General features: G+C 41.1%; 1 protein-coding gene across 2 annotated transcripts in view; it reads right to left on the bottom strand.

Annotated features, from left to right (window-relative positions):
* The window catches only part of LOC109859213 (zinc finger protein 395), a 77,846-nt gene that overhangs the window by 29,652 nt on the left and 32,694 nt on the right, over positions 1 to 15,500 (bottom strand). For both annotated transcript variants that reach the window (XM_020437223.1, XM_020437224.1), the window contains 3 exons: positions 14,256 to 14,419; positions 1,127 to 1,341; positions 539 to 846 (listed from right to left, as the gene is read on the bottom strand). In XM_020437223.1, the coding sequence (XP_020292812.1) occupies positions 539 to 846; positions 1,127 to 1,341; positions 14,256 to 14,419 (687 nt within the window). The remainder of the gene's footprint in view (positions 1 to 538; positions 847 to 1,126; positions 1,342 to 14,255; positions 14,420 to 15,500) is intronic.

The raw sequence follows: 15,500 nt of genomic DNA, 5'->3' as shown, positions 1-15,500 counted from the left end.
TTTTGCGATGCGTGTCGCGAGAGCCCAAGAAACGACGCTGCCGAACATTAGTCGTGTTATAAAAATCATTTGTCTTCGTCTCGATTATTAGTAAGCTGAATTGGGCGCGCGTTGGTTGCGCGAGAGTGCACGTTATTCACGAAGATTAAGGTCAATGAAGACTTTCAAAGACAGCGGGTGAGGGCGGGCACCGCCACAAGTAGCGCGAACACGCGACTCGGAAAATTAGTTCCAAAGGTCACGGTAGTGTTGATAGAAAGATGTACATAGCGGAAGTATCGCTGTAATTGTGCTTCGTGATATTTTCTTGTTCAAATACGCACGTGTGCTAATTGCATTCTCTATCGCGCGAGAAACTCCCTCGATAGTTCGTCGGCAATTTCGGAAGATTTCGGAAATTCCGCCGAGTGGATTAGCACATTCAACAACGAACTTGCCGTGTGTGTACTGACGAAAGTTGAGCGTGAAAACGGCAGCGCCGGCATGCTTTCGCGCCCGAGAGGAATAAGGTGAACGAACATTGGAAAAGGTTACTCACCTTCTTACGGGGGTGCTGCTCTTCGATGTAGTCGGGCACTATTCCCTCGTCCAACGTGGTCGAACCCGGAGTACTGCTCGACGATGAGCCAGACGCATTGTACGGATAGTGCGGTTGATTGTGCGAAGGATGCGAGGATGCCGGACAAGGAGAACTCCTGGTTGGCACACCCTCTTCACTGAGGGGCGGACTCGGGGTGCCGCTTCTCCAGGAAGCCCCACTGCTGCTGCTACTGTTTGACATGCCGCCGACACCCGGTGAGCCGGCAATCATGCTGCCGCCTCCGCCTCCACGACTTCCCCATGAACCTGTCGCAGATCAGATTTCTTTTATATTCCGCTCGTGACCAGAAATCGTTTTATTTTGCACGAGATTGATTAATTCAACAACTTGTTGTCACGTTTCGCAAGTCGTTGAATCGCGTTGAATATACAATTGAACAAAACTAATATTACAACAACTAAAACAGATCAATTTTATTTGTATAAAAATATATGTTCTATAGTATTTATTTTATATCACTGATGTAAATAAGAATTTTCCAGAGCTTATGCTATATTATGTCAAAAATGTTGAAGTATATTATACCGTAATTATATTGGCAGTGCAGTTGCGGGGTGTTGTGAGGACTATGAGGTGAGCATGAGAGTGACATTAACACTAAGGCGGCAGCGCATTCGTCCATGCAATCACCGTGCTCGTTGCTGCGACAACCCTCACGTCCACAGGAGAGCATCCTGTCGCCCCAACCGCTGTACGTTCGTTCGGAATCATTGTTCGAGCTTGGTCGTCGTTTCCTTGATCTGAAACGTTACATTATCGCAAGCTATAGTTTCCGCTATCACAACATACGTACGTGCATCGCGCAACGTTCATTTGAATTATAAACTTACTATTCTACTTTACACGATTTATACTCGCGATAAAAATAACAATTCTATTTGTTACAAAGATACTTCTCCTTTCGACAACCGGATTGAAGTTACCTTTTATCTCAATTGAAAAGAGTATTTCTCAAATGTTTCTCAATTTCCTTCTGAAAATTTCCATTCTGGAAACAGATCTCGAATCTCGATAATTGCTTCTCGATGAACATTAGACCAATTTGAATTCTGCGAAGATGTGTATATGACGCTAGTTTTATACTTCAATCCGATTTTGCTCCGAGAGACGGCAAAACCTTTAGGCGTTGTGGCACAACGCGGCACAGGTTGCGAAAGATTACATTGTGCAAAATGGGACCGAAGTAATTTTCTTAAGAGCGCGCTCGTCGAATAATAGCGCAGAGGGATAATCGACGCCGAAGTTACGCGCGTTTCTGAAATTACGTTTTCCTGAAACCGCACGAAATGATACGTCACTTTGTTTCGCTCGAAGCATCGAGCGAAACCGCGCGTTGTCGTACGGTAATACCCAGCGGCGGGGTATAGTCACTTTTCCAGGAAAGACTATGGATTTCCGCGTAAATACTGCAGGTGCAGTGTACGTCCGTAACACTGTGTGTGCTCCCGCGTATACGACGTCGTTTTCTTTTCACAATCACGAGGTGCTTTCTCCGACGACCGGACAAAGTTACCGAGTGAAATGTACAAACGTAAATGTGCAACATGAACCTACGGGAGAGAGACACAAAGAGAGCTAGACGCGATGCAATTCGATTGCGATCTTTTTTAAGAACTTAAGGCGAGTTTATTTCTCCACCTTTGAGAAAGACACGGGAATCGAAATTCGAACGAAAATAAAATTCTCTCGCATCTATTTCCGTTGTTTCAATTGTTGTCTCTCTTTTCTTTGTCAGTATCGCCGATTGGATTTTCTCGCTAACAAGCATTTGCAACTATTATGCTTTGCATAAAACTACCGTACTGTTGACAGTGTCATTTTTAAATCTGCAGATAATTGTGAAAACAGACGTGTGCAAAATCACTCGATGAGACACACAACACTCGCAAACGAATGTCCACAATAAATCAAAATCTCCGCAAAGGTATAAGAGTGTCAGAAAACAAGTGATGCACGAATAGCGCGCATTTTTTGCGATAAAAAGAATAAAAAATTAGACGGTACTTCTTTGAAGTGAAAAAAATAAGATTTGTAGAGTAATGTTTTTTTTTATGAAAATGTTTTACGTGTATATATACTATTTTTTACGTTGTCTTTTTAAGATTTTCTAAACAGTCTGCTACCTACGACGGTACAGACATTCATATACTAACAGTTAAAAACATTTATCTTTAAGTATTGAAAAATATAAAAAAATTGCTGAGAGAGAAAAAGTTCATCTGTAATTTTATACAATTTCTACTTTTAACAAGAGTTTTGAAATAGTACGTAAAGTGACCAGATTTTTCGTCACCGATTTCGGGACACTCCACTTTGACAAGCAAAATAGAAAAAAATAAAAAAAAAATAAAAAAAACAGAATGTATAAGAGGAGTAAAAGCTATTACATTTCTGTACTCTATTATTGCACGCGTGCATAGATAAAAGTTTGTATAAAAAATTAGGACGAAAGATAAAAAATTGGATCTGTCCGTGATGAAATCAGGGGTACAGGTGGTCACTTTAGACGTTCAAGACGGCAGCTCTGGAGAGCTAACATGCATAGAGCGCGGTCTAGGGAATAGCGACTGCGTCTGGGAGAATGTGAGGTAAGCCCTCTCGCAAGCCCACGAAGGACAAAAAGTGTGAAACCACCACACAGAGAGGGGACGCGAAACGACGACGACGTAGTCAAGGCCGTCGCTAAGCCGGCCATTCCGCGCTACGCGGAGCGGTACATCGAGAGTCGAAAGTGAAACATAGAACGTCGGCCAGCGTAGAGAATGACGCACGTACCAGCCGGTATTTCGAAAGCAACACCTTCCAGGCTGCACACACTTCGCGGCTGTCCCGTTCCTCGTGTATCAACCCGTTATGTGTCGCGCCACTTAGAGCACGAGCAAGCGCAAACACAAAGAGGATTAATTTTTCAAACCAATTTGAACTAATACGCATAACGTTTCGAACTCGAAGTTGGAGCGAAACAAATCAACTTTTACCAACTGATTCAGAGTCATGTTTTTTTACGTGTCTTCAACAAAGCTGTTACATCAAGAAATAGAGCAATTGTTGCTCTTTTGTTTTTAATTGACCGAAATCTAAATTTTATTTTAAAAATTAGTTAAAATTGATTTCGGTTTTACGCGAAAAAAGCTCGAGAAAAACAAGAAAAAGTGACTTTACATCATCTCAAAAACAATTACTTCTAAAGTAGGTAATTCTTATTTGTTTTGATTACGTGTTGATTTTGTTTTCATTTCTTCGACATAATATAGATTGATAGTAAATATTACTGTGTTCATACGATCGCGATTTTTCTCGCTAATTGTAACTGTCGATCACAATTACACGATCGACTTATGATCACCACAAAAGCAACGAATCTACGTGAGTTTAATTTAAAACAGCTTAGATCTTTCTTTCTCTCCCTCTCTTTTGCTCGATGTAAAGGGAAACGAGTCGAAACCGTTTACTTTCGAGGCAAAGCTGTACCGTTACCCCGTACGTGAATTATAGCGGTACAGATTGAGGAATTGAGCTTGGAGATAATCGGCGCGGTCGGCAATTAAAAAGAACCGAGTGTATTTCTTGCGCAAGAGAATCCACTGTAATTCGTTCGAGAGAATATCCTGTTGAAAACAAGAAACATCGCGCGCTGCACAGAAAGCGTCGTTTAACGCTCACTCGAGCGTTTCTCGCGTCCGCGTTTGCCGAGAGGAATTGTTTATCTCTTTACGAACTCCCCGATCACATTTTACATGCAATATTTCAATATTTTCCACTCCAAATGTTCGACCGTATGCACGAAATAAACAAAAAATTTTATTTATTGTATCGTACAAGAAAAACATCGAAAAATGTTGAAGCAACGAGATGTAAATCACGAATATGAATTATCGTGTCAAAGAGTCAAGAGAACAGACCGGAAGACAATTGTACGAATAATAAATTATCGTAATTTCTAATCAAGAATGGAATTATGTATATCCGATAAATATGTAACACAATGAATATTTTCAAGTATATTTCGATTGACATTGAAAATTAACATGTAAAAAACACTTTGCACGCCCACCAGATGTTTCTCAACGTGTATACGGGCAGTCGTATAAACGCATTATATAATAACGATTATTCACAACACCACGTAATATCACTCATGACGGAATAAGATTTTGTAAAACCACAATAAAAAATGTTAATTACGTCAATAACAATGATAGCGCGATTCATCAGTCATTCGCGACTTGAACGTATACCCGAGCGTTACTTGGAAAAAAAAATTAATAGTCTCGATCGCAATTACTTGTGAAAACTTATAATTTTATAATTCACAGCTTTTTGCACCGAGAGAAAATAACATTCGCATGCAGTCGTCGTAATAAAAGTGATCTGTTGGAAAACTAGCGCTAATCATCTTTCGATGTGCAAAAATGACAAGTAAATTGAGCGACGAACAAAATTGGGTCGCGTACAAATTCAGACAATTTTTTTTTGTTTTTTTTTTTTTTTTTATTGAGTCGTTTCTTTCTTCTTGTCTTATGTTGATACAATGCCCCACTTGTTGGATATAATACGCGCCTATAAGTTGAACTAGGCCCCGCGACCAACTGTCCTTTGCGTTCCGTTGCATGATAATGAGAACGTTTGTCGTACGCGTGTGGTAAGATAAAAACTAAGCTTCGCTTGGCAGAAGTTCAGATACATGAATAAAACCTGAGCGTCGACGATAATTACAGATATATCCATGGAAATGTTTTATAACGTATAAATTTAACAGTCCTTTTCGTTTTTTTACAGAACGGCCGATTATTTATAAAAGATACAAAATTAATTATAGAAAAAACTTGAGTATTATGAAATTAATTGTTTTCAATCTGTGTTGAACGTGCATCAGGATTTTTGTACAACTGTGTACGTGTCCTTCGATAGCGTCAGACAACGCGACTTTTTCCAAGTCTTGTTAGTCGCTAAATGAATTTGTAGTCCCACGGTGTTACACAGCGACAACGGATGTGTAAATATTGACGCACAATTCAGGAACAGACAATCAGGAAGTGATCATAAAACCATTAACGGGGAACGATTTCACGGTAACGTCACAGCGGCAAACGTCGCCGCGAAACGCGTATCGCTACGTGTATCGCACCTTCCGACAAATCAATCGAGCTTGTTGATGGAAATTGTAAAATGATATGCGTACACCTGCACGACGACCGACGGTTGCCATTATTGTCGTGACATAACGTTACGCAACGTGATTAGTTTGGAGAACGACAGTGTGAATTACGCGTCTGCAACGCGCCAAGTGCACGTTCGTCGACGGCGATTTTTTTTTTTTTTTTTTTAAATTTTATTTCCGATCAATTATTGTGTCTTGTCAACGCACCGCGCGGCCAAAGAGATTGCAATTCGCTTCTAACAACGATGCCGTTACAGTAGCGCGGCGAAAGAGGCTTTAGAAGTCGTCACTCCCTACGTATAATCCCGTAACTCCAAAACGCAAATTTTAGAGGAGAGCAGTTTAAAAGTTTGAAGCTTCATATAGTTTCCCTAGTTAAGAGATCTTTCGGTTTTAAATTTTTACCTTACTTATGATTATTTTTTTTTAATACTTGGTGACCACAAAGAACATGACTTTCTGAGTGTCACTATGCAATAAACTGAAAATCCCATATGTGACACTTATGTAATTATACGCAGGGAGTGACGAAGTATCCTTCGACAGAGCGCGCGAGCTTTCGTATCCGGTTAATACGCTCGCAACGCGTTGAGAAACGCGCGCGTTCGTTACCGGTGAGAAATTTTCTCGTATTTAACCGCACGTAGTGTATTTTCATCAGTGCGATACGCAATTCGAGAATCGGGTACGCATTAATGTCGTAAGTTTTCATGTAGAAAGTCAGAGGCATGACGCCTGGAGATGTTTCGCGCGGAACAGAGTTCGTCGACGGTGATGCGCGACGGCGCGATGCAACGACGCCGGCCGCGCGCGCGAGAGAACGATCGATTCCCCGGAATACACGCGCCGGTCGCGCGCGCGGAAGTCACAGCTCGTGAGATCCGGGACGTTATATAGGTCGGGAAGCTTGTTGATTCGTATTCGTGGCGCGCGGTAATGTATCTCTCGCGCTGCCGAGGTAACTGGGTTGGTAAATATGTGTTTGAGCGCACGCAAAACTAGGTTACTATCCAACGGTCCGATAGAGCTCCGTGTGCACGTATGTATTATATATATATATATGTATATATATGTGCATTACATGTATGAGGGGCTCTCGTTAAGTATCGTTCACAGTAAGGATTGCGACGAGCTCGCCAGGCGTAGCGTGTAATATTTCAATATTCCTTATAATATATATAGAAGAGAGATAATATATAATATATAGAGAGAGGAGTTGACACACACACACACACACACACATAAATATCCGACTACTCGAGAATGGCAATTTTCGTGAATCGCGCTATCTCGCGTACTTTCGATCGTAATCGTAGATAGATTTAACTGGTAACTTATTGTGTGTGTGTGTGTGTTACTCGTAAACAACTGATATGATACCGTTCTATCACATCGACGCGTGCTACAAATTACGCTAGAGATTTTCTCTCTTGTAAGTAAGATTGTAAACATAATATATAAACATTTTATACGTTCCTCTCAGTGTGTGTACGACATACACGCGCTACGTGTATTCTCATCAGCGCATATAGCGGTGCGTACAAAAATCGCGCGTAGATACGCGACTACTTATCCGTGCCTTCCTTATCTGTGAGTGTAAGAGAAAAAACACGTTTCCGTGTGAACAATGTGAGCGAAAATTGGCGTGAAGAGAAGAGTACACGGTGTGTACCCTTCCCTATGGGGATTGCAGGAAACAAGATCGTGGCAGGGGCGGGAACAGCTTCCGCGGGAGACGCACACCGGCGACGAGTACACGGGATGAACCAGTTTCCGACGATATCCGGGTTACGAAGTAGTACAGCGAGAGGGTTATAGTCACGTTGGATACGGGAAAACAGGGCAACCGGGTGGCCTGTATCGAGCGACCCGATTCCGCGGCAAGACAACCCGGACAGCCTGATTTCAACTTCGCCGACCTCACTCTGCCGACCCAATTCCCCGTTTTACGTTACGGGAACACGCTCGAAGGACTCGGCCCCGTTGCCGATGTCCTTGTGCTAGAATCCCATTTTCGTTGTAGAGAACATGGGAATTTCTATGTCGCGACATCCTTTTGCGGAAGTAAAAATCGGGACGCGGCGTTCTACTGACACATCGTCCACATATTTCATCGGTATTTTTCGGTATGGGAAAAATGTCATAAATTTCTCTTTCTCTTTTTCTCTTTCTTTCTCACAATAACAATAAGAACAATTTTATTCACACAATTTCTTTTATCTTTCTGTTTATCTTTATTTTTTAATATTACGTTCTCCTCGACTTCAAAATATCATGTGAAATATTTAATAATACTTTCAATATGCTGTGGTATATCGGGATACAATATAGAATATTGTAAAAAAAGAACCTCGTTCCGCATTAAAAGTGTAAGCTCTTTACGGTGTACGTCAGAGAAAATTTCTTTTGACAAGCTATAGGACCCGCAATCTCTCAGAATATTCCGAGTGTCCCGTCCAGACAGGTCGTGAATCACGTCTTTTGACAAATCTCAAGAACAAATCCGCGCCAATGACGACTGACAATTTATCATTTTCTTATACTTTTTTATTTTTCACTCATTTTTATTTCACGTTACATGTATATCTCAGTCTCGTACGTGCCTGCGATAGTCTCATCGCAGAACTCTCAGCAAAATTTACGACACCATTGTTTTTTACTTGATTTCTTTGCGAGAGAAAAAGCCCATATTTATAAAAGCAACAATTCACACAAAGGTAAGCGATAAAACAAGTTTGCGACTCGCAAAAGAAAACAAAAGACAACGAAAAGAAATATTTAACTCTCGAAGAAAATACATAACTTAGATATAATTGATATCTTACAAAAACTTACAAACAACCATTAAATCACTGTCCGATATTACGTCACGTGTGCGTAAACTGCATCTGTATATGCGTAGAATTCGCAGAAAATCGTCTGTAAGACCAAGTTACACTCTTCGACCGTCGTTGATCGCAAAAATAATTGTAATTAATTTTCTGGAATTACTTATTTATAATAATGTGATAATGAACGTTTTAATGTCAGACGACAATCTAAAAATATATACAGAGTGGCTGTGTAACCTTCGAGGAACAGCTTCATTGAAGTTGAATATAGTTACAAACACATACATATGTATAACGTATACATATGAATAGAATGAATATTTGTTAAACTGTTATTAAATAATACTAAATATATTTATAATCTTATTTAATTGTATATAATAATTTTTTATATAAAAATGTGTACATCGTTTTTCAGTTCTTATTTTCTCAAAAAATGCACCTGTCCTTGACAGGTGATAAAAGCTATATTTCACCGTTGATATTGATATCAACAAGGTGATCTGTTTCAAGGAATTATCATCAAAAGAAAAAGAGCAAGAGAGAAAGAAAGAGAGAGCTTTAGCACAACAGACGCTATATATTATTATAAAAATATATATTTCTCCGTGAGTGCACTCTTTCTAAGCACAAGTTCACCAAGTAGCAAACAAGAAATCACCTTATGCACTCAGTGATCCTTCGAAAGAAAAGTTTCTCCGAACAAGGTCTTCGCATTCTCCCACACCTCCGTGTGCACGCGACGTCGTGGGTGCACACAATGTTGCAATATATATATATATATATATATATGTGCTGGGTGGCACGTGTAGCCGTTTCATTGCCCTAGATTTGCCATCGGCTAGACAGTAACCTACCCCTTGACCTATGTAGGGAAGGAGACCGAGAACATCGTAACACAAATCTTCTTCTTTGTCCCTATCTTCTCGCTCTCCACGTTTCTCTGAATTCTTCATCATCTCTTCCCCATTTTTCGCGCGTCAACAAAAATAGATACTATTTCGTCAGATAATCGCCGCGTAAACGCCGAGGCGTAAATGCATACACGATATGCCACAAAGCGGCGGCAGCGGAAAAGAGAATAAAACGGGATGAAAACAAAGCGCGCGGTTCCTCGTCGTGTACCTGACCCATTTAATCGACACGACTCTCCGCGCCGGTAGATACGTAGCTGTATCGATCGACCTAGATCCGCGGCCCCAGTCTGGCACGACCTACACAGTTTGTTTAGCCACCTTAACGCCACCCACCGCGCGCATCACCGCCGCCTCGACACCCCGAAACATCTCATCGCGCTGCAAGGCGCGTTGACGGCGATGGCGCGCGACTTCCGTATTCACAGATACCAGCGATTATGTTCGACAAACTGAAAACACGTTGCACTGTCCACCTGTCTACTCGCGGTCGATGGATGACGTCACGCTACCGCCGATAGCGAAACAGTGAAATATGAATGAGGGAGCGGCGTTTAACAACCGCGAAGACCGGTATTACACCTTGCTGGCTTGCACGAATGATCTATGGTGCTGTATCAACTGACGCTCGGTCGGTCGGTTCCGTCGCGCGATAGCTCGGCTTCCAACTTCGGGATTTATAGATGTGTGTCTCTTTGCAACACGCTGATAATGCGGTCCGCGCGCGACGTTTTTACATAATTCGCTCGTATCTGCACTTTTTCTCTTGCGAATAAGAGACAATGGCTCTCGCGAGGCCGCTGTATGACTAAAAATGACACCTGCATGACGCACGCGGTGTAGGTCAAGATCAAACGCTGGCATAGTCTGTCGCGCCGGGACCTTGGCAAAATGTGTGTGTGCGTGTATATCTAGATTGTAATTCGCTGCAGATAGTTCTGTAATGTTTCTAGCTTCTTCGGTCTCGAGTAGCTCCACACGACTTTCGTGTTGCTCGAGAAGAACGCCGTTGGTCTAGGTCAGGTCTCAATATAGCTGTGCTTCAGCGCGTTTCGGATGAAGGCAACCGGGTTGCGAATTCGGACGCTCGATCATTCATATTTGACGAATGATCGCTCGAAATCTTTTTCGCAAACGTTTTTTTCTACCTGACTCTATCGATGCCTTAATGACTAATACGGATTCGACTTACGGGACGGACATACACAGCATTCGCGTACGAAGCGCTCTATACTGACGTGCGCCTCACGTACATCTCCTCCGTTTCGCGAAAATATTTTCAATGTCGTAGTGTTAACTCGATCGAACGGAAACACAAATAAACGAGAGACAGATGTTCAATCTCTCCCGTTCCGCATTCTTCCCGAACGATTTATCAGAACAAGCAACAATGAACATTTCGAGGCGCATTCCAGGCGAATTTCGCGCGCTGCACGCAGAGACGACAGATAACCAAGAACCACCTAATTCGATCTCTCGCAGGAATTAGCGGGAATTGGTGCTCCGGCGTTGATTAGAGTCAATTAACGCGTTAACGCGGCATAACGCGGGGGGAAGTAAAGCGGGAGAGATGATGCGAGAGAACGAAAGTAGGGAATGGCCGAGTTTCGAGTTGAAAGCGGGAGTGGTAGGTTTTGTGTCCCGGCGGCAAACGGGTGGATGGCTCGTGACGGTATGGGTGGTACTCGGGGGTTGCTAGGGTGTCGGGGAAGGGGGACAAGCGCCTCGCATACGCGGCGCGTGGTAGTGCACCTGACCTATATAGCCGGTCGCGGTATTGATCGACCTAATTCCCGACCAAGTCGAGCCGCCGCTTCACCGACGACGGCGGAGAGAGGAGACCGCCGTCCGAAATTACGTAAGCTAACCTACTGACTCACTGCGCTCACTGTTGACGTGGGCTTAGGAGATTCGCGCACACACAGCCGAGGAAGTTATATTTCAAATTATTCACATCCCGCGTCTATTCGTGTCGTTCGTCCTCGCGACTACCGTTCACACACTTACTGTATATATTTCCTCGCGCGCGTACATACCTATCTACCTACTCTGTCCGTCTCCATCTTGCGTGTCATTCGCGCGCTCTCGATCTTCTCGCGTTTTACTTTTTATCGGGAACGAGTAACGTGTGCAACGACGGTCTAAAAGTGTATTCCGCGAGAAGACGTAAAATCGTGCGTGCATCCCGCACGCGGACCTCGCGTTTATTAGCGCGCGGCGTGGCTACTTGCCGCTTCCGTTTATCGTGCGCAACGTTGATTGTTCTCGCCACGGGCTAGCGGTTACAAACAAAGTGGTCGCGCGGCCAAGAATCGAGTACGAAAATTTCGCGTGCCACATGTCGATTATTGTTTTCGCACCGAGATCACACCGAAATTACGTAACGAGACAAGAGAAAGAAAGAGAGCGAGAGAGAGAGAGAGAGAGAAAAAATGCTACGTTGCTCAAGTCACCACCGGTTGCATCAATTATCGCTAACCCGCACCCGCTCAGGTATTCCATGTGGCGCGCGAGAGAGCGCGCGTGTGTGAAAGGTATGGAAAGAATAAACGGAGTCTCTTATATACGACGCGACGTAACGGAGAAATACCTTGGCGCAAGTCACTCGAGGCTTCTTATGCAAACCAGCTTCTTTTAACTTGGTTGTCGACTCTTATATGGTTACAATCACAAGTGAACTCCATATTTAAAAGCTATTTTCTTTTACGGATCCGAAATATACTCGAGAAAATACTAAACAAACCTTTAAAAAAACTATTTGTAAAATAAACGGATCAATTCTAGAGTTGAAATCCCGAATGAGGTTGCGTTTCCGAGATTGATTAAATCTGTCAGTAAATGCACAATATAACATGTATGTTACGCGAGACCAGATTTTGTTACTTGACACTAAAGTCAACAATGAATAACAAAGACAAACGTAGACAAAGTTTACTAGTACAAATAATAGCTAAATGTGACGACGCTTTTCGTCATCAATCATCGGACTTTCCTCAAAAGGCAGGTATTTCACTTCTCTTAATGACCTTTCACATGGAACAAATCGTGCCAGGGTCGAGTGCGTGCATATTCTGCCAAAAATACTAGTGATTTTTTTTCCTACCTTCGCCGGATGCAAATGTCTTTTTTTTTTTCAAAGTATTTTCCGTCTATTGATTGCATGTAACTAAGAAAAAAAACAAAAAATGAAAAGATCTTCGACCTTCCGAGAATTCATCGGTCGGCATGTTTTTGTGGCCATTGTATCCCCTTTGAAGAAATATGGACAATGCGCGATAGAGAGAAATGGCAAGGAAATTTTTTCTGATATAATGAGGATCACAAGTCCTGTGTTCCAGACACAGTTCAAAGGAATGAGGTTTAGAAAAACTTCCTGTCGCATGAGACTATAGGTGGAATAAGAAATTAACTGTTTTTCAGACAAGTAATCTTACAAATTATCTTGGAGCGGATGTGAGAGAAAAAGAGAGAAAGAGGAAGAATAGATTCTATTTAAGTAGGATTATTCATGAAAAGAAAAAGAAAGAAACTAACAAATCGCGTGACATTTCACATTGAATGTGAAGCATCTAGGAAAATGTCAACATAATAAATAAAAAAAAAACATTGCAACTTGAAATTGATGGAAACAATTTCGCTTTTCGGTTATTCTCCTATTGTGACAACAAAGAAACTAACAAAACAAAGAATCAACAACGGAATTTTTTTGTCTCATTGTGGCAAAGAGAAGAAAAATTTCAAACGAAATTACTTTTGAAAAAAAAAAAAAAAAAAATAATATAGCTACTTGGGGGGTGTCCGACAAGGCGCATTTTTATTGTCTGACAATACGAAAAAACAAATTCTGCTTCTTTGTTCTCACTTCAAAGTGTCAAAAAGCAACAAATTTTCATAAAACTGATCAATAGAAAGTCGATCCTGAAATATTTTTCATTTGTCGAACTCAATTTGTTCCGCAGTTTACTTAAATTTGTCTTTACTTCTATTGCGTATACGAATATATGCGCTGAAGAAATTATATACTCACGTTACTTTGAATCTTCGCAAAAGGGAGAGGTTTTAGAAGGGAATGCATGCGTTTGTGAAAGAAGAAGGTACAGGAGCCAGCGGGGTTTACTCTGGGAAAACGTATATATATTCGATAATATTATCACACCGTGTGTGTAACGTAAAGAAGTGGTAACGTTGCTTACAATCAAATATAAGATAAATAGGCGTTGATGATAAATATGACAAATGGATAAGGCAATGATTATAGTTCCGAAACGTATGTGACACGTTCACCGTATATGTTTTATCTTTTAACTATCGTTTTATTTAACTTCGGTTATACCGCAACACAATTCCGAGAAATATCTCTCTCTTTCTCTTAAAAAAAAAACAAACAAACAAACAAACAAAAACTACCTTCAAAATATTACATATAGTATTACCATACGATACACATGACATCAGCGAGAGATATAATATTTCACGGAAATTTGAGACGTTGCGTTTGAATGGCTTTTTTAAGGTTAAAATCGAGTAGATGCGTGAAATTTACACAATTATCAAAGTGAAATCGTATATCTCTATCCATGTGGCGATGTGCGAATTGCTTCTAAACAATGTTTTTCTTTTTTTATAAAAAAAAACCTAAGTTTTTATTTGTATCGAAACGGTGTGAGACTGTTACGTGCGATCTTATCTGCCGTCCCGATATAAAAGCATTCCAGACATAAGTGATAGGAAAAAGGAGACAAACTTACGCCATTACATGTGGCACGTCGATAGAGTGAGAGGACGCTCGCTTACGATCGCCAGCCATATCGGCAAGTCTGGCGAAATCTGTGTCCTGATCGGCCAGTCGGGCGCTCTTGCGTGATTCGAGCAATCTGATCTCGTCTATGCGTTTAGTTAAGCTCATCGTACCCTGCAACAGAAAACCAGAGAAAAATCAGATTAGATCGCAAGCTAGTGCTTGTCATTCCCAATTACGTAAGTCTTACGTAAATCTTTCCTTTATCATTACACGTTTGTTCGAATATCGCGCGACAATATTGATACAATAATAGTTACAAAAAATTGTACTTATGTAAAATAACACACACATACGCACACATTATCTACCTTTCTCTCGCAAATCTTATTTAAGGAGTAAATGTGCGCGCACGTTTACTCGTTAAATTCAATTTCACAGCATAATTAGCAACTTAGATTTTTTTTTCTTTCAATAAATCTCGTAAAAGCGTGTTCACACAGCTTTCAATAGAACAAAGAGCTAGTTATGCAAATGCAAGGAGATTATGATAAAAGATTTCCAAGAGATTTTCTCTCTTGCAATGTGAGAAACCCTTAAAAGAACGTCACACACAAAACTTGAGGGTATGAGCGACGCATGTAGCTTGAGTTCTACATTAAATGCTAATGACTGTGTGTGTGACGTTCTTTTAACCTTGGATTCAAGTTACAGTTTCAGTTCGTCGTCCTGAAATCATTATCTCTGCCAAAACAGAGAGACCTTTCTTTTCGCTGATGATACAATTGTTGTAAGTTATTAGATTTGTGTGCGAAGTTCGCTACGTACATACGTAAGCGCACACCAGTTGAAATAACTAGACGACATACAGCCGCATTGATCACAAATTTTCGTACAAGAATATAAATCATCTCATATTAGGAAATAAATAAAACATTTGCCGTGGTTCACCGCAATCTACGGAGTAATATGAAATATGTGTAACATAATATTGCTTGAGAAAAATGTATGAGAAAAAAATACGGAGATAAAAAAATCCACAGAGAAATTTAGGTTTTGCAAAATCTTCTTTCTCCACAATTCTCTATTGCAACTTTTATACGAGAATTGTTTTTTGCGGCTTTTGTTAAGCATAAAAATAGAAGTTAATTTCCATATTGACCTTGTGTAATCATCGCGCGAAAATATTTCCATAATATCGGGAGAAAGTAAAAATATAAAAGTATGAAATTACGGATAAATCCCGGAGCTTTCT

Source organism: Pseudomyrmex gracilis, unplaced genomic scaffold (assembly GCF_002006095.1).
Source record: "Pseudomyrmex gracilis isolate BER0280 unplaced genomic scaffold, ASM200609v1 scaffold_248, whole genome shotgun sequence".
In the NCBI taxonomy this organism is placed as follows: domain Eukaryota; kingdom Metazoa; phylum Arthropoda; class Insecta; order Hymenoptera; family Formicidae; genus Pseudomyrmex; species Pseudomyrmex gracilis.
Note: the sequence above shows the minus strand (reverse complement) of the source record. Positions and strands in the feature narration are given on the sequence as shown.